The 25,638-nt window shown below is 48.4% G+C and overlaps 1 protein-coding gene and 1 long non-coding RNA gene across 2 annotated transcripts in view; one reads left to right on the top strand and one right to left on the bottom strand.

Annotated features, from left to right (window-relative positions):
- Positions 1–320: 320 nt before the first annotated feature.
- Positions 321–20,263, top strand: LOC130852487 (uncharacterized). Its single transcript, XR_009053364.1, has 3 exons — positions 321–783; positions 17,850–17,964; positions 20,087–20,263. It is a non-coding gene; the product is annotated as an uncharacterized LOC130852487 (long non-coding RNA).
- The window catches only part of CDHR3 (cadherin related family member 3), a 60,835-nt gene continuing 48,184 nt past the window's right edge, over positions 12,988–25,638 (bottom strand). The window contains 8 exon segments of the mRNA XM_057733562.1: positions 12,988–13,292; positions 14,804–14,852; positions 16,600–16,631; positions 19,738–19,751; positions 20,065–20,246; positions 22,073–22,320; positions 23,852–23,904; positions 23,906–24,021. Of these exon segments, the coding sequence (XP_057589545.1) occupies positions 12,988–13,292; positions 14,804–14,852; positions 16,600–16,631; positions 19,738–19,751; positions 20,065–20,246; positions 22,073–22,320; positions 23,852–23,904; positions 23,906–24,021 (999 nt within the window).

Raw genomic sequence — 25,638 nt, forward strand, 5'->3', positions numbered from 1 at the left:
GAAGGAGTGGAGAATGTTCACGTCTCTAAAGGCACTTGACCCACCGTGAGGGTGGCAGCTGGGTGCTCTGTGTCAAGGAAAAGGGATGTTTATAACCATGCCCTCTCCTCAGAGTCCCTCAAAGAACGTAAACCCAGTTAACACTTTGGCTTGTAGGAAAATAAAAACTGACAACTTTCAGAGACAGCCAGTAAGGGTGATGCAGGAAGAACAGAGGTATTGAACCTGAAGCCAGTTCTTCATAATTATTATTAGCATCCCATCCCTATCATCATCATGACTTTATTCTGTTATTCACAGGAGAGGAGAAGGCACGAGACACGTTGATCATGGAAGCTATCAAACACACCATCCCTGGCTAAGAAAACTGCCCTGGTCATTGCCTCAAAGGAGAGAAGTGTCCCTAAGCTGTTGCCCATCCAGACTCTGCTGTGTTTTGACCACGTGACCTGCACCCTCCTTTGGCCACGTGTGGTTGGACAGAGGCGGATACCTTGCCCTGGACCTCCATGCACAGACTGACTGGTATTGTCTGATGTGGTCCAGCTCAACCAACCCTGCCCAAAAATGAGATCTTTCAAATTAGATCTTTCTATCTTTGGGAATTGATTTTGGAAATAAAGTGAAAATGAGCCAGCTGGTAGCAGGACAAGAATCATGAAGATACCCTTAGAAGAGGGGCGTGAAGATTGAGGTCGCTGAGTCATGCTGCTGCTGGAGCTTTAGGACCGGTGGTTCTGAACCCAAATGCCTGTGCACATGGGCTGGCAGCTCCCCTCACAGGTGGGTACCATATTGTGTGCAAGGTGGAGGATGCGCCTTTTGTTGTAACTGAGGATATGTGTGGTTGCAACAGTGTTCCTCAGACAGAATGTTGAGAGGAGTGCTTCATGTAGAAGGGGGGAATCCCAAACGGGCACGTTGGACGGGAGAGGTAGAGTGTAATGACCAGCATGTGCAAAGGAACCACGTGTTTCCTAGGATGTGTGCAAACTTGGTCTTGTGAGTACAGAAGAGAGCACCGTTGGGGCCATAACAGTTATCCTCAAATGAAAACACAGGCTTGAGGAGTAATCAAGTGAGTGATCTGATAAGTGGGGATATAATGTAATCCCTTTGAAGCCTTGCCAAAAATTCTAGTATTTGAACATGCACCATGGTATTAGTCAGGACCCTTTTGGTTTTAAGTGACAGAGACTGAACTCAAATTAATGTACGAAGGAACTGGATGGGTCGCATACTTGAAAAATCTAAGGATGGAGCTGACTTCAGTCCTGCCTGGATCCAAATGTGCAGTATCATCAGGAATTATTACCTCTCCATCTCTTGCTTTCCTCCAGTTGGCTTTATTCTTTGGTTGGCAGCAATTCCCACACTTGACATGGTGGCCAATACTGGCGTCATGTTTCACGCTAACCTCCTCCCAGCTGAGCAGCCTCAGCAGATAAAGAGTAATTCCCTAGGGGTACAGCACAAGTCCCAGGGATAGCTCTCATTGGTCCACCTTGGGACATGTATGCATCCCTGAGCCAGTCACTGAGGCTAGGGAAAAGCAGCGGTCTGATTGGCCTGGCCTGGGTCATGTGCTCAGCTTTGGGTCTAAGGCATGATGTCAGTACCATGAGAAGATAGGGCTTAAATTAACAATAGAAAAACGGTTGTAATTGGAGGCATGTTGAACATACCACCTCAGGCCCAAACAAAATAGTTGAGTACAACCTCTCTGAGGTGTTGATCCTTGAACTCCTGACAGGAACCTCCTATAGCTGCCTTGAATGCTGAATGACTTTCTGATTCCAGTGTCCATGAAACCTGTCATTTCATGGCGGGTTTATCGATCAGGGTTCTTATTTACAAACCACAAAACTCACTCTACTTTGTTTAAAGAGAAGAAGAATGTGTGAGAGGATATTAGTGGCTCGCAGAATCTCTGGCAGAGTTAGAGAAGGGGGCTTGAGACCCCTTAGCCATACACAATACTCGTATCCCCTCCCCACTGGTCTGGTCACAGGCTTGATCCCACTGCCTTTGGCTCCTGTTACGGGGAGTATCTCTGCCCCTGCTGCCTCTGGGGGCGCCACAGTCCCTGCCAGGCCCAGGCCCTGTGACCAAGATGCAATCCCACACAGCAGCTGCTTCCTTGCTTTTCACTCTTCTGTACAAGTTTCATGTTGCTGCATCCAACTGGCAGAGCCTAGGTCTCAAGTCTGTGTCCTAGCTGCAGAGTTGGTCTGGGAAACTGAGTTCCGACCTCCACCCTGGTAAGGTAATGACCCTAACATGGCCTGTTTTCCTAACTTAGAAAGGCTATTCAAACGATGCTGGACCGGCACCAAGATGACCCCCCATCCACTATACCACACTCCAAACAGTCAGGTCTTCTGCATCTTCTAGGTTCTGGAGAGATCAAGCAATGGGGCCAATGCTCTTTATTTCCACAAGCAGCTTCCCAGTAAATCTGTGAGTCTCTGATCTTTGTAACCAATGGAACCCAGTTAACGTAGGTAATTTGGTCAGTGTAATTTAGATAAACTTTAACTTGGGGGTAGTAATCTTTCCAGCAAGATTGGATTGCAGAAGCTCATGGTTTCTTCTTCAAAAGGAAAGCCTTCGGTGAGTCTCTTGACCGTCCCTGTAAAACATGGCCTCATGGGGCCCTTGCAGGAATGCTGACCCACGACATTTAATAGGCCTTTTTACAGAGCTGGACAAGTGCTACCCTGGGCTACTATTTAACCACAGACCATCCCCAGCCATTGACAAGAAGCCAAATTGCCAGGCAAGAGTCTTCCTGGCCTGATAAATTCCCCTCGGAGTGTGGAATCCTACAGCAGCACTTGCCAGGAGATTGCATTATCTGACCTCCCTCCTGTGCCTGATCAGGCACTGAAGTCATTCAATTAAGAGAGAGTTTTTGAGCATTAACCATGTCCCAGGCATTGTACTAACACTGGACATACTCTGCCCCCAGGGAGCCTTCAGACAAGTAAATTAGCCAAACTCAAATGGAGCAAGGGGAGGCAGAGAAGGGGATGAAAACGTTCAAGTTCCATTATCCAGAAAGAGATGCATAGTTTTCATTTTTAAGCAGCCTTATTGATCAGGGTGATGATGGAAGCCGAGGTCTTTGACCTAATGTAGAAGGATAGTCATTATATTTTCCCAACATGTAATCTAACAAAGAAATGTCTGGGATTGGTGAATTCATTTGTGTAAAAGTCTTCTAAAGGTACTACCATTAAAAACATTTAGTTAGATTTGATAAATGAAAAGAATAAAACCAGAAGAAATAATGACCACTTCAGAAAATCTAGACGCTGCAGTCTGTCGGATATACATAACTGGCTATAGTAGGAAGTCCAGTCTTTGACCGGTGGCCCCCCCGGCCCCTGGGGACGTATGGAATTCCTCTCAGAATACTGACATATTCCACAAAGCAAAATATGGGCTTTGACAGCTAGGGAAAAGAGGACATTTCTGCTCTAGATCCCAAATAACTCTTCAGCAGACCACAGGCCTCAGGTTTCCACGGAGGCGGCAGGTGCCCACAGAGAGCGCTAGGTGTCGCTGTGAACCTGCAAGAGCGTGGCCTCGTGCTGCGGGCACACTTCAGCTAGGTCTGTTTTCAATCAACACTTTGTCAGTTTTTCTCCCCGAGGCCCCAGGGGTGTGCTAGGAATTTTTATTTCTTGAGAAACCCTGTGATTCAGCTGCCCTTTGTTGGCCCTGCGTGAGAGAATGAAGGCTGTTCTTGCTCTACCAGCTCCCCAGGCAGGGGGCTCCCGGGCAAGGGTCTTCGGGCCACCAGCCACCTCTCTCTCTGCTCTTCATCGCTTGCCTCGGCCCTGTTGTCCTCCCTCCCTTTTTGCCTCTTCACTTCCCTTTTTATCTTTCTCACCCGATGCTCAGTGACACGAATGGGCTCCTGGCTGCTCCCTGGGAAGGGCCCCTTCCTGGAAGACGCCTCCAAGCCCTGGTGCATTTCAAAGCACCCAGACCAGCTCCAGCATAAACTAGCTTGTCAATTCTGTCTTTGCCTTCCCCTTCTGATTCCACGCCCAGCCTTTCCCCTTCTTCTGAAGCAGCCCCAAGAGTAAGGCAGTGTTGTGGTGGGAGCAACGGGAGGCTAAGCAAGCTTACCAGGCATTCCAGACCCTGGTCCTGGCATGAAGGGGCTTAGAAGCCACACCTGCTTTCAGACCCCACCTCCCATTGCCCCTTGCTAGCTGTGAGACCTTTGGGAGGTAAAGCACCTTATCTGATCCTCAGCTCTTCATAGGTAAATTAGAGAGTACCTCCAGAGGCATTATATTAAATAAAATTATAAATACTAAGGACCCCACAAGATCGTGCACAGTGCAAGCATTCTATAAATGCAGAGTGATTTTAATTATTATTAAACGGACACTTACATAGGCACATCGGCACACACGCGACCAAACAAAGGCGTGGAATTTGGGACGCTCATTTTCTGGAACGTGTGGCAAGATGGTGTGTTAAGGGAACAAAATCTGGGGGTATTTATTCAGAGATGCCAAGCCCCGCAGCTGATTCTCACCCTCTGTACTTAAGTCAACAGTGACAGAGTTGTTCTGAGCCCAGCTGGGAGCTGTCTTCATCACTAGCGATAGCTTGCTTGGCAAAATGCTCCAATAGATGCCCTGGGGTCTTCCGGGAAAAGGCTACTCGTGGGTGGAGTCGGCCACTCACTCCCTCCTCCAGAGGATTTGGTACAGCCCTCCTAGTTTCCAGAAACCACATTGCTGCTGTGGGTTTTTGTGGGTGGCCACAAGGAGGAATCCTGACCGTGGGTGCCCGGCGGCTGTCTCTACAGGGCCTGTGGCAACACACCCTGAAAAGCTTGGGGGAAGGTGGAAGGGAGGAGGACCAGTTTATTGGAGGGGTTTCTGGACCACTCAGAGGAAGCCAAATGGCAAAAAGAGCCCCTGCTAGCCAACATATGTAACTACAACCTCTTTCCCTTGGGGAGGAGGGGGCTGTTACTGAGTGACCCAGGTCTTGATTTAATGTCTTTGGAAGGCACTTGAATACTCGTAGACAAGACGAGACTGCTTCTGTTGAGCAGCAGACAGGTAGGGAACGTGTGCAGAACCAAGAAAAGAATAGATTGTGCCTTTCACACGGCCCAAAGCCACATGCGCTGGGCTTGCAGGGCTGTGGGAGGCCAGTGGCTATTTCAGATCCTAGCGCAAGCCAGGCAGCAGTGGATGCTCTCAGAGCATGTCTGCTGGTCCAGAAGCTGGTATTGATGCTGCACGTGTGAGGGTTTGATTTCCGCAGCCATGAGAAGCCTTGCGCTTTCTCATGGGAAGAGATATGCAGTCAGAGGATCAGTCTGAGGGTTCAGTCATCCTCTGTCTCTTCCCTGAAAGCTCCCCCAGAACACAAATCAAAGGCCTTAACTGAGCCCTTCGGCATAGGCTCTGAGGAGACAGTCCCCGGATGGCTCTCTGTGATCTCTGGGCAAGTTCCCTTATCTCTCCACCCCTCAGCTTTCTCATCTGTAAAATGCAGCTAACTGGACCATCCTCAAAAGAGGGCTGTGAGGATTTGGAGATTGTGTAGCTAGTGTGCCCAGCACATGTTAGGCACACAGTTGCAATCCTGAGGTTTGTAGAGACTTCTCTGCAGACCACTCAGATGCAGAGGAAGCTCAGTGAGGTCGACCAGACTCCAGACCACAGGCAGCCTCTTCGTGCCAGACCCTGACAGGCCTGGGAAGGACTGCCACCACCGCAACCTGGGCTGAGGGGACCTCTTGTCTGTTTTAAAAGTTTGTGAAAGACTCGTGAATTGCTGGTGAGAATGTAAAATGGTGCTGCCGCTTTGAAAAACAGTGTTACAGTTTCTCAAAAACATAAATATAGAAATATCACATGACCCAGCAATTCCACTCCTAGGTATATACCAAAGAGAAATTACATGTGTCCACACAAGAACTTGTACACTAAAATTTATTGTACATTATTCATAATAGCCAAAAGGTGGAAATAACTCAAATATCCATCAACCGACGAGTAGATAAATAAAATGTGGTATACTCATGCAACAGAATGCTATTCAGCCATAAAAAGGAACGAAGTACTGGTATCTGCTACAACATAGATAATCCTTGAAAATATGCCTACTGAAATAAGCCAGATACAAAAGGACAAATATGATATGATTCTATTTATACAAAATATCCGCGGAGACAGACAATAGATTAGTGGGTGCTAGGGCTTGGGAATGGGGAATGACTGCTAATGCATATCGGGCTTATTGGGGTGGTGATAAAAGTGTTAGAGTGGTGATGGTTGCACAGCTCTGTGAATATACTTGAAAACCACTGAATTTAGTGGTATGTAAATTAAATCACAATACCAATAAAATGGTTACCAAAAAAAAAAAAAAGACCACAGTGTACCAGCTGGAGGGTGTTCTGATTGTGGACGAACAAATGAGACGGGCAGTGCAGGGAGTGGAGCTCTTGTGAGCCTCACCTATAAATCAGCTTAACCAGCTTCCCTCCCTCAGTTGCTCCTGGTTCTGACAGGACTACAGCAGCTGCAGATTGTTCTGAACACCGTGGGAATCACAGGGCTTCTGAGTACGCTGGGGCTCCACGTGGGCAGTAGGATGCCCTCGTCCAAGCCCTGGGCCAGCCTCACCCGACAGGCACTGCCCAGGAAGAGTGTGAAGCTGCTAAGCAGGCTTTGCTTTGGCCTTAAGACTTGCAAGGATCGTGTTCTCCAGACCCAAAAGCAGGACTGATAATTATGGTTCATACTCATGGGAACCATAGGGGATATCATTTTAAGTAGTGACTGTCTGCAGAAATCTGATCATAAGTCTCCAGTTTTCCAGGACACACTCGCCTCCCTGTTTCCCTCTAAACAGACAGGTTTCCTAAGAACTTAGACCCTCTTGGAAGTCACAGGCCACAATTTTTCCATACAGCTCAGGTCTCCTGGTAAAAAACTTTTAATCGGAACTGTACTTTTTCAGACTGAGAGCTAATCTAATGCACGGCACAGATGAATGAAGTACCTGCGACCTTTTCCGCAGCAGGGCAGAGTCCAGACCGAGAAAACACTGTCCAGGCCTGTTTGCTCTGCTTCCGTGAAGCCTGTTTGAAATCTTGACAGGATTCAGTTCAACGTGGCAGAAACACTGAGGGCTTCTCTCTCCCAACACACACACACACACACACACACGCACACACGCACACCTGCACACATCACCATCCCAGATAGCAACAGCAACAGAGTCCACTGACTAGGCAGGGGGCAGTTGCATTCAGGAAGCACTGTTTGGTGTTCTGTAAAATAGCTGTATCTGGAAGCTTCCACTGAAGGAGTGGCTAGACCCTGCTGGGGCACCTTTATCTAACATGGGAATAGGCCCAGGAGAACTCAGGGCTTCTTTCGCAGCTGAGACACTCCTTCCAAAAGGTCCTGCAAGGTTTCCATGTGCCCACCACCCTGCAGCAAGCCACTGCCACCTCATACCTAGATTAATCCAATAGCCACCTCACTGTTCTCTCCACTTCCACCCCCTGCTCCCTGCCTCCCTGAAGTCTGTTTTCAAATCAGTACTCAGAGAGATGCTTTTAAAACAGAAAATATGTTGCTCCCCAAACCCTGCAATGTCTCCTCATCACACTCAGAGTAAAAGCCAGTCTTTGCGATGATTTACAAAGCCCTACAAGATGAGCAGACCAGCTTCCACTGCCTCACCATACACGACCCGCAGACGACACATCCCCACCTCCACTCCCAAATACACACTACTTCCCCACACACACCTGTGTGAGGGCATCTCCTCTGGTCCTTACGTCCATCACTGTTTCTCCAGCTAATCCTCAACGTGACCTTGCCTTTGCACTCTCTGCCTGGAGGCTCTTCCCAGTTACCTGCATGGCTCTTTCCCTACTTCCACTGCTTGACTCTCACCTTATCACAGAGCCTTCCTTGATCACCCTATTTAAAGAGGCCATCCCCACCCTCCATAACCCTGGTCCTGTTCATTGTTCTCAGTAGCATTTACCACCATTAATGTATCATATACGTACATATAAGACTTACGTGTACCTATGATATATGGCATACGTATGAGATATACATACATATAATATATATACACATATATATACATATGTTTATCATTCCTGTGGAAATAAACAAAGACCAGCCATATGAGAAAAGCAAAGCATATTTATTCGTATCTTACCATAGCAAGCGAGTCAGCCACCATCACTCCCGTTTTGGCAGAGACTCAAAGGCGGGCAGAAGCGTGGGAAAGCTTTGTAGTGGAACAAAGGGCAGGCTCAGGGGTGTGCTGATTGGAGGCTGTCGGGCTGGGGCAGCTGTAGGTGGGCTCACTGGGGGGGGTGCATCCTCTGGTGTGCATTTAGTTTCATCGGGCTGGTCCCAAGTCAGAAGTGGGGATAAAAAGGAGGGACGCTCCCTGCTATTAACCAAGCCCTGGCCATTTGGGGCTGATTGTTACAGCAGTTATTGTTGAGCTTCCTGGATTGTTACTAGAAACAGCCATTCGGCTTCCTGCACGGCTGACTTATGGCAGGCTGGCTTCCCGGGCTGTTTATTGTAGATAAGGGGGTTGGTTTCCTGGGCAGGTTGCTGCAGGTCGTGGGTGCAAGTTCTATTTTTATATATGACCCGGCTATTGTCTGTGTATTCCGTCTCTCGTTCCTCACTAGGATGTACACACTAAGAGCATTGTTTTATTTGCTGCTATGTCCCCAGAGCCTCGAACAGTGCCTGGGACCTAGCTGGCACTTGCTGACTGTTTGTCGTTGATCTTCGTAACGTTTGTGTAGGTCTAGTTGGAAAAGTTGTGACTTCGCTACATGACTTGGGTAGGAAACCAGCGGCCAGCTTGCTTAATTCAATCCAGTCTACACATGTCTGGAGAGTGCTTGCTGCCCCCCTGGGAGGCTCTGTATGGGCTGTGGTTATTCACTCCAGGTGACACAGGCCAAGCATTTACTGAAGACTGATTGGCAACCAGGATTCTGCGTGCTTTAGCCTTTGCTCGACGTTTCTCTCCTCTTTCACTTTGGGCGCATCGCTAGCTTTAAGAGCCCTTCAGCGTCCGGGTCTTCCCTCACACGTTTAGAGACTGCTGTGGCCCCCATCTGCTTTCTCCCACATCCACTACCCAAGAAACTCACTTACTTCTCATGCCGTGCCTGGAGGGGTGGGAGGAGCTGGTTGTCATCGCAGTCGGGTGATTCTTTAGAGCAGGAGCCACATCTCACTCCCAATACAGGCGACACATAGTAGGGTCTCGGTGATCTGAGTCTCCCCCCAATTCCCCATCCCATCCTATGTCTGACCTTTTCCCTGGGCTCCAGATCGAAGGTCTTGCTGGCCTCAGGATACTTCCATCCTCCGCACAAGGAAGTCGCACCCGGCTCAGAGCTGCCATCCGGAGGTTATACGCAGTATGCTGGTCCGATAACCCAAGCCTGGGGCCTGTACTTGGGCATCTAAATTATTTTATTTTTTTTATTTTTTAAATTAAGTTATCTGGCTGTATTGGGTCATCATTGCTGCGTGTGGGCTTTAATTGTGCAGAGTGGGGGCTACTCTTTGTTGTGGTGCGTGGGCTGCTCACTGTGGTGGCTTCTTTTGTGGAGCACGGGCTCTAAGTGTTGCAGTAGTTGCAGCATGTGGGCTCAGTGATTGTGGCTCACAGGCTCTAGAGCTCAGGCTCAGTAGTTGTGGTGCACGGGCTTTGTTGCTCCGTGGCATGTGGGATCTTCCCGGACCAGGGATCGAACCTGTGTCCCCTGCATTGGCAGGCGGATTCTTAACCATTGCACCACCAGGGAAGTCCCATTATTATTTTCTGATAAAGGCTCCCCGTTAAGTTTTTTAAAAATATTTAAGTAGTTCTGAAATAGCTGTTCTTCCAGATAGGAGATTCCAGGCTTGGGTTAATTTATCTTTCAGATAGGATGCTCAAGGAACCAAGAAATAAATGGGAAGAATGGAACTGGAAATAGAGGCTTTGGGGACACGTATCAGCAGGCTGCCTTCAGCCGCAGCAGACAGAATGTAAGCGCCTCAAGGGCAGGTCCTGGGGCTGCTGTGTTTACGAATGAGTCAGCACCTGGCACACAGTAGTTGCTCCGTAAATAGTCACTGAATGAATGGGAAGTATAAACACACATTAAGTTTGAAATGAGAAACACCGAGTTTCAACAGCATCATTTTCTAGATTTACTCATCTGGTTGCTTTAATTTTCTCAGCCATCACAAAACACATTACAGAAAAAGGCAAACGATAGATCCACAGACTTGAGGGATGGCTCTAAAGAGTGAAAGCATCATTGCCCAGTTCCCACTCGTGGGCCACACATGCTTTTGCCATAGGCAGACAGTGCTGCAGACTCTGCTTCCTGCTGAGCAGAGGGGAAAGCTCAGACTTCAGAGTTCACCACGGGGTTCCACATCCCTCAGCGGAATGGATTCCTCCGTGGCCAGATCCCTGAACATCTTTGCTTTAATTTTTAATGACTCAGAATCAGGCAAGTCAACATTAGCTACAATAAATTCATACATGATTAAGGCCTTGGGAGAGAAATGTGAGAAAATTTTTACAAGGTCCCCAATGGTCCCTGGCTTGATTTTATTCAGATAATTTACTTTTCAAACCTCATAAGTGTTAGACACCAAATGGCTTCAGCCCTGGACCTGAGACTTCTGATTTCCCCTAATCAAATAGTCAAATATGCAAAAAGGCAGTTTCCCTTGGCAGAAGCTTCCTGGTACCACTCCTAACCTATGTCTTAGGTTCTTTGGGGTTCACATCTCGGGGCTTGCAAGACAATTAGCTATTCCTGCCCATCACCAGGGAAAGAACCAACTCTTCAAACAGACCCCAGCCTTCAGGAAGTCTCTCCCTATGCCTAACTTAAATCTCTTCTTCTGGCCAAGAAGCACGATCCTCTCCTGCCCTGTCATCACCAGAGAAGGGCGAACAGCTGCTCATCGCCTTCCTTTTAATCATCCTTAATGGGCTTGTAAACAGTTATCAGGCACCCCCTTCAGCCTTCTCGGAGCCTCATTTTACTTGCATCAAGGATGAGAGCTTCTGAGAAAAGCCTTTTACTCGGGGCTCCACAGACTTGCCGAGTCTTAAATGGGTAATCAGCCACTTCACCCACTTTAACCTCCACAAATGAGCAGCTCTGCCTTCTTTGCAAAATGTAAACCTATTTAAGGGAGTCCCCCGGCAACCAACCCTTATTAATAAATTGCGCCTGCTCTAGGCCAGGACAGGGCAGTTTTAAATGTTTCTTTTTCTTGAGAAGTCACATCGACCACGACGCACAGGCACAGACTAAACGGGCAGCTGCTCCCTCCGAAGTTCTGCATTTGCAGGATGGATCCTGCCTGCCCCCTCCAGGCCATCCTGGGCCTGGAGTTCTCATCTGGCTCCCCAGCTGGGGTGTTGCTCCAGTGGACTCTCGTCTGATCCCTTCTTGTGGTTACTGGACTAGGGCCACAGCAGCTGGGGAGCAGAACATGGAGCGAAGGTGAAGATTGCTCGGCCTCCCCCAGGCACACACTGAACATTTCCATGTGCTGTTCCATAGCACTGAGGTTTATTTTCAGTTCACGTCTTGCGCCCGCAGGTGAAAGTCCCAGCTGTGTGAGTGGCTAGAGCTTCCTGTAGTGCCTCCACTCTGAGTCCTGTGGTCCCCCACCCCCGCCCCAATCACAGGAGGTAGGGAAGGAGCTGGGCAGGTAGGTTGTAGGGTCGGTGTTTTTTTTAGCTTTGAGAAAAAACAGTGACTTTAGTTCAAAAGGCATTTTCACCAGGATGGCTAAAATGAAAAGGACTGACAACACCAAGTGTTGCCAAGGGAGTAAAGCAGTCAGAGCTCTCCATCGTTGCTGGTGGAAGCATAAATTGGAGACACCAACTTCAGAATTCTCAGTAGGTTCCAGCAATTGCTCTTGCAATTCCACTCCTCGGAATGGGCTCAGAAGAAACTCATGTTTATGCTACGAAAAGACACGTACAAGGAAGTTCACAGTGCTGTACCTTATAAGAGTCAAAAATTTGGAGCAGCCACCCACGTGTGAAATGGATAAATGACATGTGGTGGATTCCCGCCGCGGGATAAGATACACAGTGAAGAGCCCTGGACAACTGGTCTACAGTACGACAGGATGAATGTCACAGACACGGCGCTGAGCAAAAGGAGCCAGACACAAAACAGTGCGTTCCATGTAATGCCATTTTTAGGAAATCCCAAAAAGGGAAAAGTAATCCATGATGATAAAGACCCCAATAGTGGTTGCCTCAGGGAAGAGGCTACATAGTATTGAGCTGAATGCCTTCGATCTGTGTGTTTTATTGCATTATCAGTTTTACCTTAATGAAAAAGAATTAAAGGCATCTAATGTGTTTTCTTCTTCCCAGATGAACAACTCATTATTTATTCATCCTTTTTTTTCCCACTGCTCTGCGTCTTTTGAAAAAGATTAGAGGTGACTTACAATGGTGTATGGTGTTGAACTGTGTAAGTGAAGAAATCTGGGTGATGCTAAAATAAAGGTAGGAAAATAAGGCGAAACCAGATGGGAGGGTAGTCCTTGGAATTTAGGCAGGAGGTCTCGTGCACTTCCTAGGGGTGAACGGAACAGAGCTTCCTAGAGGTCAGTGTGAAGGAGAAACACGAGTCCACATCCACCAGTTAATAGTCCAGCTGATCAGAGGCACGGATGTCTGAGCGAAATTTCTCCTGGGCCATCTCAGCAAAAGGCAACTCTGCAATCAACCCCTTTCCGTTTATTTTAACGTTTGTCAAACATTCCATCTGGGACCCTGGATCCCCCACATTTTCAGCCCTCCGCCCCCCACCCTGCCCTCGAGGAATGTAGGGTGAGGTAGCAAGTCAGGTTCCCTCCCTGTGCTGTGCTGTGGGGCGTGGCAACCAGACACCGTTCACTTTTCTGGGTGCGGTTTGGGGGACGCCCCGCTCGTGAGGGCTGGGTTTCTGTTCTTTGGGGTGCTCGGCTTGCCGTTCTGGATCCTGGACCCTGGACCTGCATCCTTGGCCTGTACTTTGCCACTCAGCCCATCTCCTTCCTTGTGGGTGCTCCTTGGTGGCCCAGTCCCTTCCCCGGTGACAGGTCTTCTTGGAGCAGCTCCCTGAGGGCTGGACTCTTTCCATTTTGGCATTTGGGTTAAGGGATCTTTCCACTTTCTGGCTCCAGTTTTTGTGTTGAATTCGTATATTGCCCCAGTAACTAGGGGAAAAGAATACACAATATATAAACAAAGGAATCCAAATGCTTTTCTGCTTCCCCATCTCCACTCTGCTCTCTTCTCACCCCCAGGGAAAGACGAAGCAGCCAGAAAGATGGAAAGCAGGCGTGTGAAGAACACAAACAATCTTCACCAGCCTGTCCTTTCCACGAGCTAAGCTATGTGGCTCTGACCACACAGGGAGCAAATCTCACCTTCCCTGGAAAGAAAGGTTTAGGAGAGTCTCAAGGTCGTCTCAATGGTAAGATTGGAGGCCACATAAGTCTTGAACTCAATGTGAGCTTCAGGTAAATTAGGTTCAGTTTCTCGTGGGGTTACCCATTACATTCTGATTTGTTTGTTTAAAAAGAGCCCCCTGAATCCCTGATATAAACAGGAATTCACCAAGTAAGGAGGAAAAGACTTTGATTTTTATTTGTGTTATGTTAGCAGAGATTTGCAGACACAGACACGCAAATCTGGCCCCCGCTGAGATGATGCAAGGGAGCCATTTTTATTGTGTTGGAGGCAGCAGACGCTAATTGATGTTTGTTCATATTAGTCCAGTTGGCTCGTTTCTTCCTTTTTCCTTCTCTCAAACACACAGACACAGAACAGCCTCGATCCTCCCTGGCTTTTGCCCCAGAAGATCTAGTTTCCGGCGTGGCCCTGCTCCTGCCTTTTCCCTACCGCATGAGTGGCCTCTCAGCAGAGGATCCCACCAGCACTTATGCTAATGTGGGCACATTATGGTAACAAGTACCTAATAATAGAGGGAAATTTAATTCCAGCAGCAGCAGCAGCCTCTCCTGGAGAGGAGCCATCCTCCTTCCGAGGAGGACGGAGCTGAGCCGCTCGCATGTGAGGGTGGCAGGAAGCCAACACACTTGCCTCCCGAATTTGGTTTCCTTCCCTTTATTCACGTCTATAATTGAGCCTTTGTAAGCGAAGGGATGTGTGTAAAGGAGCTAAATTTGGAGCTGATTTCACGGGGGTGATGAGAGCTCTGGAGGCCAGCTTTACCTTATGTTCATCTTGCCGACCAAGAAGGAATTCTTGGCCCCGATGAAGGAAAAAAGGAGCCAAGCTTGCCATTTCTCCATATCTCTCGTTACCAACAGGATGGTGTTAGAAGCATTCAGAAAGGATGGGGTGGCGGGGAGGCGGGGGTTGACTCAGAAAAGAGAGTGGGTTATTGAATTCAGCAGTCCTCTGAGTAGGCTTGTGATTCAGGAAGGGAGCTTAGACAGAGGTGTGGTCCTTGAGTGGGAGCCTTTAGGTGGAAACCTTCTGAGGCCTCACACGTGATCATGTGCTTGAGCGTCTGCAGGCCAGCTCTGTTTCGAGTGGATCTCACATTTGTAATGCAGCCTGGAAGGGTCAGCACTGCGTAGGCACCACAACCAAACAGACTGTCAGACTAAGTGAAGAGTAGGACATTGGATAGGGTCCTTCATGATGCTGACAGCCTGGAATATGAACAACTTTATGGGTGGCACTGCCACTTAATTACCTGGGTCTGTGGCTTCGCCATCAAAGATTGTGTTCATCTGGATGGTTTCCTAAGGGAAAGAAAGAGACAGCTTCAAGCACAGCCCTACACTCCTCCCCCCAGGCGAGGATACTCTTCCTTACAGCCAGGTTCCTTATCCAGGGTCTTCCTGACATTTATTTATTCAATAAGCCCTGTGCTAGATGCTGGGGACACAGCCGTGGACAAGACAGGGGGGTTACCGCCCGCACAAAGCTTGCAGTCAAGCAGGAGCTACTGACAAGGAGGCGCTGCAGTATATAGGGGTAAAGACTATGACGGGGGAGTACAGGATGCTGTGGGGGTGTGGGGGAAGGGGGTTGGGAAGAGCAAGTTTAATCCAGACTTGGGGGGTAGGAAAGTGTCCTGAGTAAATGCCGTCTAAGCTGCACAGAAGGAAGAGCAGAAATGCCACGCGACCCCAGCCAAGATCGACATCGTCTAAGCAGGATCTGCAGGGCAGATGTTACGTGTGGGGCAGGCACAGACGAGCAAGCCTAGGCCAGTGCAACGCTGCATCTGGGCCTGGCCGGCCTTACCTAAGCCGGGTGTCCTACACCTTTTCCTTCCCCCGCCCTGTAGTCTGTGCCGTCCCCCAGGACCTGACCTCTGCCCAGCAGAAACACCCCCTTCCCTCACGTGGTGCCCTGCAGTGATGGCGCTCTTCAGCACGCTCATGGGGACGGTGTTTGGAGTTTAACGGGCCTTTGATCTCTGTCTTCATGGCATAAACCATCACCTACTCCCTTGCCCACAGCTCCCCTCTGTGAAAAAGGCGGGGATGGGGGTTGTACGGCTTTCATCCCTTTGATCAGCTCAGAAGCCGCACTTTTAACGGTCGTGGGGATTGACTTTTTTAATCGATGGGTTTAATTGTATGTATTTCTGAGTCTCTGAGTGGCAGCACCAAGGGTACTTGCCTTAGACAATAAGACCTAGGAGACAGGAGATCACCCCTTCCTCCCGTTTGCAACAGACCTGTACTTGTAAGCACTTAGGGGACGGGCCTGAAGCAACACTTACTCCTTGTCCTTCATGTCATTCTCCAAATTCATGGATCTTGGATCATAACAAAGGCCTAGTATCAGGGGTTAGGGGAGACCCGGGAGGGGGTCACCTTCAAATTCTGTCACTTCCCAGTGGGTGCATCAGATTCAGTAAAAGAAAAACAAGGAGGTCAGATGAAGAGGTAACTCCTCAGCTGTCCCGTAACCCTTGGCATTTGTGTGACTCTGTGCAGTTTTCCCAATATTTCCCCACCTGTTATCTCAGGGTACGTGTTCTCACTCCCATTCCACAGATGAGGAATCTAAAGCTTAAAGAGGCTGAGGGAGTCCCTGAGGTCAAGGTCGTATGGCCAAGCGAGCAGAGCCAGTCCCGGCCCCACGCAGTGCTCTTTTTCTATCACTTTTCCCGCAAGGATGTGGAAAAGCAAAGCAAAAATAAATCCCATTGAAGGCTGAAGCACCAGTTTTGGTCTTTAAGCTCCTCTCCCGCAACTCACTCTCCTGGAGAACTGGTGTAGATAATAAACACCACTATTCAATATTTATGAAATCCAGTTCTTCTGCAAATATGTCAGCAGACAGGTTCAGTGGAGGGAACAAATTCTATCAGGAGCTCGTCACACAGCAGTCTGTTCCAGTGGCCAGATACAAGCGTCTCCCTGAATGATAAACACCCCTGTGGGGCTGTGGCAGGGCTGCCTGGGGGGAGGACAGCGGTCCACCGCCCCCCCCGCCCCCCCACCAGGTTCCCTCGGGGCCAGCCATCCTTACCACCACGACCTCTCTCTTTGTGTTCTGCATTTCTGCAGGGAAGAGAACAGACAGAAGTTAAGCTTCTTGGACACTAAATTGACCTTAAAATTCTACCCCCACAGCGCGATCTCTCTTAAACAGGCTTTGAGCTTAGTATTGCAGGCACAGCAAAGAATTTTCTGTCCCTAGACGTGTTTGTTGACAGTCTTCCATCTCAGAAACACACACACACACAGTACACAATTAAATTTTTTTAAAAAATTCTTTCTCCAGGTCATTTTTATTACTGGCAATTAGCTTTTAAATGGCTTTATAGGTAGATAGGAAAGATGGGGTTGCTACATTTGTTTGTCATGTGAGGATTCTTTGCATCTATTCCTTATGCCCTTTTAAAAAAGTAACTACGATGAGATGTAGTTTGTGAAAAATCTCATTTATTAAAATTATGTCATTCGGTATGATCAATAACCACTACAGGCAAATTTCTTTTTTTTTTTTTTTTCCCTTTATTTTTTTTTTTTTTTGGGCACACGGGCTTAGTTGCTCCTCGGCATGTGGGATCTTCCTGGAGCTGGGATTGAACCCGTGACCTCTGCATTGGCAGGCGGATTCTTAACCACTGCACCACCTAGGAAGCCCCTACAGGCAAATTTCTAATCCTGCTGAGGTGCCCCTTGCGCACGTCAGAGGCACGCACCTATGGCTGCAGGGATGAGAGCAATCATTTTTCAAAAACAGTTTCCAGTTCTTTGTCCTGTCTCTCCCTGCAGCTTGGAGTCTCCCTGAGGCCACAGCTTTGGGGGCAGTGGTGACATCTCCTCAGATGGACCTTGCTCAGTTCCCCAACGCCCTGAAATCACTCAGCTCTCCCAGTCCTTCCGACTGCACCCAGTCCCCACTTCTAACTAGCCTAACCTAACTTACGTGTGAAAATGATCAAATCCATGACAATCTGAGAATAAGGTATCATTTATTCTTTAAAAAAGAGGCATCTGTCTAATACAGAGCATTAGCTGTCCTCAGGATGGGTCACCCCCTCATGTGCAGCAGCAAGTAGATTCTGTGTTTAGCCCACCCAGAACTCCCCATTGCTGACCTGCTTGGTAGGGAACAGACCTTTAGGTGCTGATGTCTGGCTGATAGGAGGCGACTCAGGAAGGAACAGGCAGGACCGAATGGAAGATCCGAGTGGGCCTACAGCCCCCTGCCCCCTGCCCTGCCCCCTCCTTCCTCCATTACGTCTGATCTCTGTTTCATTCCATCCACAGACGATGTGGCTGAAAACCCACCAAGACAGAGCTGTGCCCTGATTCTCCACCGAGTTGGAGCCCTTTTACGTAGTACAACAGAGCATGCAAAAGACAATAACAGCAACAAACAAAGGTAATTGGCACCGTACATACCTATTTTCTTCACCCTGTGGGGGGAAGAGGGATGGACAAGAATTAACCTGAGAGCATCCTGCACTGCTACACATGTGACAACATGTGCAACGGTTGTCAACTGTGTTCCCCAGGATTCAGGGGTCGATTGAAAGAGGGACCAGGGCTGGGGACTAAAACGAAGACTGGGCTCCCAGCCCTGCTCCATCACTACTGGGTTGGGCCTAAGGAGGTTCTGGGAGTTTGATAAGTTTGAAAACTATCACTTTATAAAACTTCAGGGAATCTATTTTCTCTGACAACACTGCGGGCATGACCACCCCAATCAGGCTGCCCAGCGATTCTTCCTGCCTGGTTTTCCTCCCCAGTAGCCATCTGAACAGAAGGCTTGGCCCACCCCAGGAAGGTCTGATGACTAGCAGTTAAACCCTGGCTCCCTGTAACGTGAAAAGCTGGACACTTGGACTCCTTAAGACCCTTCCCATGATAACCTTGGATTTTTATAATTCTGACTCTAATTTTGTTCTTTGTTGTTGGACAAATATTGGTTGCCTTATGGTACAACATATTGCCAGAGAGGCCAGGTCTGAGTCTGAATTACTAGCTAGTTTTTTCCAAAGTCAACCCTGTTTTTAAAATGTAAATGAAAGCAACTAGGTTCATGGTGCACATTTAACCATAAATTGCATGTGAGTTGCAGTGTCTGTTGGATTACTTCCTTTAAGAACTTTTGCCTAAATCCCGTTACAGAGCACCGCCATCCTTACAAGCTTAAGCATCACTCCTATGGAGCCATTTTTTTTTTCTCAAATCAATTTGTGAGTAGAGTCCAAATAAAAATGCCTTTTTTTAATTTCAACAGATGCTCAAGGATTTCTTACCTTGAAGTCAAGGTTGCCAATAGCAACGAATGTCCCAATAAATATGGCAAAATGCAATGCACATCTTTATGCTAATACCTTATACTTTCATACAGTCTTTCATCCATAGATTTAAAATTATTTGACAGAACTAGTTAATCTTCAAAATACCTTTAAAAGGCACATGAGTCTTATCACCCCTTCTTTTTGCCAGTGAGAAATTCCAAAATTCAGATTCCAATACCCTAAGATACTCGAGTGTACAGAGCTAAACTTAGAATCTAGAATCCTAAGCTCACTGGGACTTAGCCATGAAAAATCATGCAACAAGATTTTTTAAAAAATAGTGTATTAAGCACTTACTCTACTTCAGGAACAGTGCTAAGTGGTTCCTATGCATTTGCTCATTTAATTGTTTGGTTTTCAAATAAAGAAATTGAGATTCACAGAGATTGTCACTTGCCCAAAGCCATATACCCAGAAAATGGCAGAGCCAAGATTTGAACCCCAGCCTTATCTGATTCCAAAGCTCAGGCTCAGAACCTATCATGTTCTCATTTTAAGAGCTATAGAATCAAGAAACTGGTTCTGGAGAAGCTTGTAACAATTCGGTGCTTTCTCCACTTCACCCTAGCACCTCCCTTTAGCTGGTAAAAGACACCCTGCAGAGTGTCACTGGAAGAGGCATATTAGTGAGCAGGCAAGGATCCCAGGGAGAGGAAGCAGGCCTGCATTTACAGCCCTTGAGAGGGCCACGCGCAAAGAACAATGATTATGTGGTCACATCAAAGCCCAACTGAGTCACTGGAGCCAAAAGCTTAATTCCCTTATTAGTTTTTTGTGCTTCCTCTGATTCCATCCCATCCTTTAAATATTGCACAAAGAACAACATGGCATATTCCACTACAACTCACGACCGGCCTTATTTCTGAAGCTTTTATTCAGGACAAGGTCACCAAGAGGCTGAAGCCCCAGTTTCATTGAGAATGCATCAGGGACAGGGCAGGTGCCAGGGAAAAGCTAAGGAACAGTTTCCTGGCCCAGCAGGTGATGAAGGGGGTCCACCAGGACAAGGAGAGCCGGGATGCCTTCCCCATAGCTCCGTTTCCTTCCTTCACCCCAGGGACCCTCTCTACCCTGTGGAGAAATCCTAACTGTCTACCTTTCCTTCTCCCGACATCACCAGAAGCAGTGTCCTCCTGAAGGAAATGAGGGAAGGACCCAGCCCCTTGGCAACTTACAGAGGTTTCTTGTGCTTCCCAGTCTTGCAGGCACAGTGTCTGTGGACGGCTTTGGCCAACAGGACAATCAGGGACACCAGGAGACCCAGAAGCAACATGGAGCCCAAAGTGATGACGAAAGGCACGTACCACGCTGATGGGGAATACACATTCTTCCTCAGGATCTGGTAGATGATCCTGGGCTTGAATGAGAGAAGGGGGAAGGTGAGTGGAGGCTGGTCGTGCCTTTGACATCAGCACCCTCCCACGCTGTGCGGCTGAGTGTTCGTTCCACTCTCTGTTCTTGCTCTAAACATCGGACATCTATGCGTTCATCCTCCTCTCTGCTTCCACCCATCCCCTGGTTTATAGTCTTGCCAGATACCCATTAGACCAAAACCCAGGAAAGGTAGGGAACTGGAGAGCAACTCTAGGCCTAATTTCATTCTCTTTCTTCCCCTTCTCCAAAGCTAAAAATTCCATTGACTTTTTTTCCTGCCAAATCATGGCATAACCCAGGGACTGATATAGCCATTGTCTCTCCCTGGGAGGCCATGAATGTTGTTGTTATTTTTTAACACTTTGTAGGCTTCTCAGTATTCACTCACTACCAGCTGCACTGCCAGCTGAGCGGGCTGTTATCACAGTGAGACCTCAACTTCAGCATTTGCTTCCCAGAGAGACAGACAGATAACAAACAAGTTACGGAGATTTCCGGGTTGGAGATGTCACAGCTGGGTTGTATTGTAAGTCCCAGAAAGGTGGCAGTTCCTTACTCGGGGCACCTACTGACTCCTACCGCAACTGAAAGCCCTTAAGGTCATCTAATGCCTACATTCATTGGGGTAAAATTGACTTCAGCCCACAGGAAAGGGATATTAAGCAGCTCTTGGTAAGACTCTGTGAAGCAGAATTTGACCACCTGTCATAGGTGGCTTTCTGAGGTTCTGATTCCTTTTCCTCTGGCATATTCCAAGTATGGGGCTGCCGACCAAGAACGCAACTTTTCGAGGATCAGGAGGAAAGAGGACAAAAGAGTCTGCACCAATATAAGCCAGGTCATCCAAGAAGCCAGGGGCAATACTCCTTCCTTCATCACACTGATTCTATTGTGGCACCTGTTTATTTTCTTCCTACTGTTTATGGCAATCTGTAGTTAGTTTATTAATTTGCATACCTGTTTGTAATCCGTCTCCCCCTCTAGCTCAGAGGCTCTCAAACTTCAGGGCAATCAGAATCACCTGGAAGGCTTATGAAAAACACAGATGGCTGGGCCCGACCCCCAGCGTTTCTGATCCAGCAGGTCCAGGGATGTGGTGGGGACGGCAGGTTTCAATATCCTTCCCTGGAAGTTGTAGCGATGATTGTGGTCGGGTGAGGTGTAACTTTAATGTTCCTGGGTGGGCTTAAGAATTTGCTTTTCTAACAAGTTTCCAGGTGATGCTGCTGCTGCTGGTCTGGGGACCACACTTCGAGAACCACTGACTGTAAGCTCGGAGAGCAGAGACCATTTTTGGCTTATTCACCAAAGTGCTTGGCATGTTATAGGTATTAAATCACTATTTGCAGGTTGAATAAGTGGATTTTTTGGAGTGGAGGTGGGGAGTACAGATTGGCAAATAGTGACCCTTTGAAAGCCGTAGAGAAGAGCATCTAGCTGCTTTCATGGATGTGGACTTGCAGTGGCTCTTAAGAGCAAGCAGAGAAGGGCTTGTGAAGGCCACAACACGTCCATGAATATTGGCTCCTGTGCCACAAGTACCCTGGATGGTCAATACCTGATCTATCCGAGTCTGTGCATAAATGCACATGCTTCTTTACCAGCTTAGGAAAAGTTAATGGTTCCAGTAAGCCCAAGGTCTCACTCAGATCTTTTTCTACCACCCAGTGACTACTGCAATCCAGCCCATGGTTGGCGTTCCTGGCAACATCCTAGCACTTCAACTCTTTTCAGTCTACCCCACATTTCTTCTAGGTCAAGGAGCTCCACTGATGTCAATCTAGGAAGTCCAGCTCCCAAAGCCCTTACCTTGGGGGTTGTGGTGATAATCGTGGTTGGGTGAGCAATGACACTAATACTCACTGTCACTGTGCCTGTTTCAACAAGAGCCCCAGCTCTCTTCCTGCCGGAGAGCAAGTTGTCATCAGTTACGTAGACAAGTAGTTTGTAGTTCCAGATCTTATCAAGCCCACTAGTATAGTCAAAGCGAGTCGCGAGGATCAGGCTTGTAACATTGGACCTGGCTTTGGGAGAGGTGAAATGACTGTTGATGTTGCCTAAATGAAATTTGATGCAAGGATTTTGGGAAAAGGAAGAAAAGAGCGTGAGAAATAAAGGTTTAGAAGAAAACTGCATTGTCTTAAACATCCGCACCTCAGATGTAGACTCTTGATGTACCGGGGCTGGGGCAGGGATAGGATATGGGCCTTAACTGCATAGTCAAAGTACAGAGAGACTCTCGCTCACAACCATTGTGGCTGCAGTGCCAGTGGGAGCAGAAGAGAGCAGCAGCACACGTGTCCGGGGAGCGTGGCCGCCGTCTTGCTGAGCATCAGGCAGAGAGCTAACAACGCTGGTGCAGCCAGGGCTCGTCATCGGCACTGATTTGGTAACAATGTGTAACTCACGCTCGGGCCCATCAGTGGACGGCAAGAGGGAAGAGGGGCCACATCCCTAGCCACAGGCCAGCGCCGCTCCATGCTTTTCATGGAAACTCGCTGGTCACGTGGGTGACAGACGTCCCCGGAGTCTCCCAAGGGAAGGTGCATCTTGGTGGGGCAGGGACAGCAGTCCCCACCCCCACCCCCTCCCCACCCCCACCCCCGCCCGCCGCTCAGCTGGGGCTGCAGGCTCCGCTTAGGGAGCCCGGAGCAGAGAGGCTGCCCACGCACGCAGCTCCTGCTCATGCCTCCGGTGGCTCCAGGCTCATTACCGACTGAAAACCAGTACATGGAGCAGGGGATGAGGCAGTGTTTTACTCCCTTAGCAGCGACGTGCCCCATAGAGGCCGGAGGGCTCTCAGTGTGGATTACTTCCATCTCCGGCAACTGCATTCTCCAGGCGGACTCTGCCCCTGGGTTTTGTGACACCGCCTGCTTGAGAGGCTTCCTGCTGCTCCGGTTCCTGCTCTGCCAGGGCTCAGCGGGCGGCCGAGCTGGATTTTCACTCTTTCACGTGAAATTGCTCTGCTTGTTTGGGTTTAAATCTCTGGCCCCAGCACTTCATTATATGAGCTATTTTGGTCTCATTTCCATGGAGGGGTGCTTTTTTTTTTTTTCCCCACAATGGTATATTTTTAAAGAGAGAAAATGAATGGAGCAGAAGAGAATTCCTGAGGACACGTTTCAAAATGCATGTAATCGATTTCATCTGTTATTATCCACAGAGAGGACTGGGATTCCCTGCCCTCACTACAAACTTGCGGGAAGAGGTGGGGGAGGAGTTGGACTAAAAAAAAATTTTAACTACACTCATCTGATTCATGAATCCTATGACAGGCTGGGCATTGCAGGGGGAGGGGGAGGTCACCATCAATGAGATTCACCCTTCCTTGGGCCTTTGGGCAGCCAGGTATGGGAGTCTGGGAAGAGTTAGGTAAGAAGGGGAAGCCAAGAGGGGGACTGGGAGTTCCAGAACCATTCGACTCCTCATCCCTGCTTTCCTTGTTCAAAACCTCCACCCTTGCATACGGTGCCAGAGCAGTGTGTGAGCTCAGACCCCACCCCTTCTCCCTAAACAGCTGCTGCAGCCTCCAACACCAGGAGCCCTCAGCCAGGTGGTCCAGGACCACTGACATCAGTACCATACCTGGGCCAATGGAGTAACGAAAAGACCTGGGGCTGGAATCAAGGTCAGTACACGAGCTTGAAATTGTGAATATTTGTGCCAACTTTCAGATCCACTGGGATGGCCAGGAAATACGAGTTTGGGGTACAAATTGGTTTTTCATCATTTTCTTCAACGATGTTCACAATAACCTAGAGCAGCAAGAAAGTGGGCTGATTGAGTAGTTATCATTGAGTTCTTACCACGGGCCAGGCACTGGGCTGTGTGCTTTTTGTGAATTAGAGAGGTTTAACGGCACCCAAGGGTATTCCCATTTTACAGATGGGGAAGTTGAGGTTTAGGGAGATTAAGTAACTGACCTAAGGCCATTCAGTTGGTGAGTGGCAGAGCTGGGATTTGAACTCAGGTGTGTCTTACTCCAAGTCCTATGCTATTAAGGTCTCTACTGTGTGTGTGTGTGTGTGTGTGTGTACATGCACAAGTGCATAATATACAGACTAATAATTCACACCCATGTACCTAGACACGTGTGCTCATCCCCAGATGATGCTGAGTTGTTTCTCCAGTAACAGTGATGGATTTACGGTGCCGCCCTCCCTGTACTTTCTTGCTTGCTGCCCCTGTGAGTTGGAAGTTCTGTCCTTATCTTTGGAAGGTAGTGCAATGGCTCTCAACCCTCGCTCCACTTGTCTGGCCCACTCCAGACCAAATGAACTGAACTCTCTGGAGGGTGGAACCCAGGCCCGTTTTTTTTACATTCCCCAGCTGATTCTAATGTGCAGCCAGGGTTGAGAACCACTGGGATAGAAGAAGGCAACCTGGCTTAGCCCGGGCTTCATGTGTAACTGGGCTCTCAGCACCACACTGAGCCACTGACGCCAGCCTGCTACAAGCAGGGGCTGGCCTGTTCTCTTTCATCACCGTCTTTTATGCCTGGTGAATTGGAATATGGACTGGGATGCGTGCCAGCACGGAATCATAGAATGTCAGCCCTGAAAGGGACCTATGTGATCATCACCCTTTTTAAAAGCTTATGAATTTTTGAGTCATATTCATTCTACCTTTGAAATTTGGGGATTTCAGCTATTTCTGAGCCCAGGAATAAATTGAAATGTTCTCTCTAGTTAGCTCCCAAAGTGGACTCCATTCATTCTTCTCAAAAACCCAGCCTAACAAACACGACAGTTATCTTTAACTTAGCACATCTTTTCCTCAGCTAGCAATGCTGAGCCTCACACATCATTAAAAACATCGTCCCACTAATTCAAAGCAATTCATCAGAGGGACTGGACTATTCAGGCATTGGGTTATGAGGTGACTCTCCATGTGAGAGAGAGAAATCAGGGTACAAAGATAAGCATTGCTCGGACCCCCTTGGAAAATTGGGATCAAAGTTGAGAAATGAACTCTGCCTCCTGACTCTGAGCCAGCCATTCTGTCACACAGGGCTGCCTGCCGCTAACTGAGTTCATTTTGCCTTATGCTTTTTCACTTTACTAACGGGAAAGACCAAGAAATAGTTCCCTCTTTGTGGCCATCATATTACCCTCAAACAGTCCTAACTACTGGGAACACAGACCTGTTAGACCCTGGCTCCTCAAAGTAGGGCCGTGGCCCAGCTGCGTCAGCACCACGTGGAAGCATGTTAGAAATGCAGGTCCTCAGGCCCTACTCGGACCTGCTGACTCAGAGATGCACTTAACCAGATTCTCAACATCAGAGGCTGCAAAGCCGTGTAGCCCTGTGTCAAGCCAGATCATTCTAAGACCTATCTCACCTGGTGTGATGGGGGTGCGGTAGGAACAGGG

Source organism: Hippopotamus amphibius, chromosome 4 (genome assembly GCF_030028045.1).
Source record: "Hippopotamus amphibius kiboko isolate mHipAmp2 chromosome 4, mHipAmp2.hap2, whole genome shotgun sequence".
In the NCBI taxonomy this organism is placed as follows: domain Eukaryota; kingdom Metazoa; phylum Chordata; class Mammalia; order Artiodactyla; family Hippopotamidae; genus Hippopotamus; species Hippopotamus amphibius.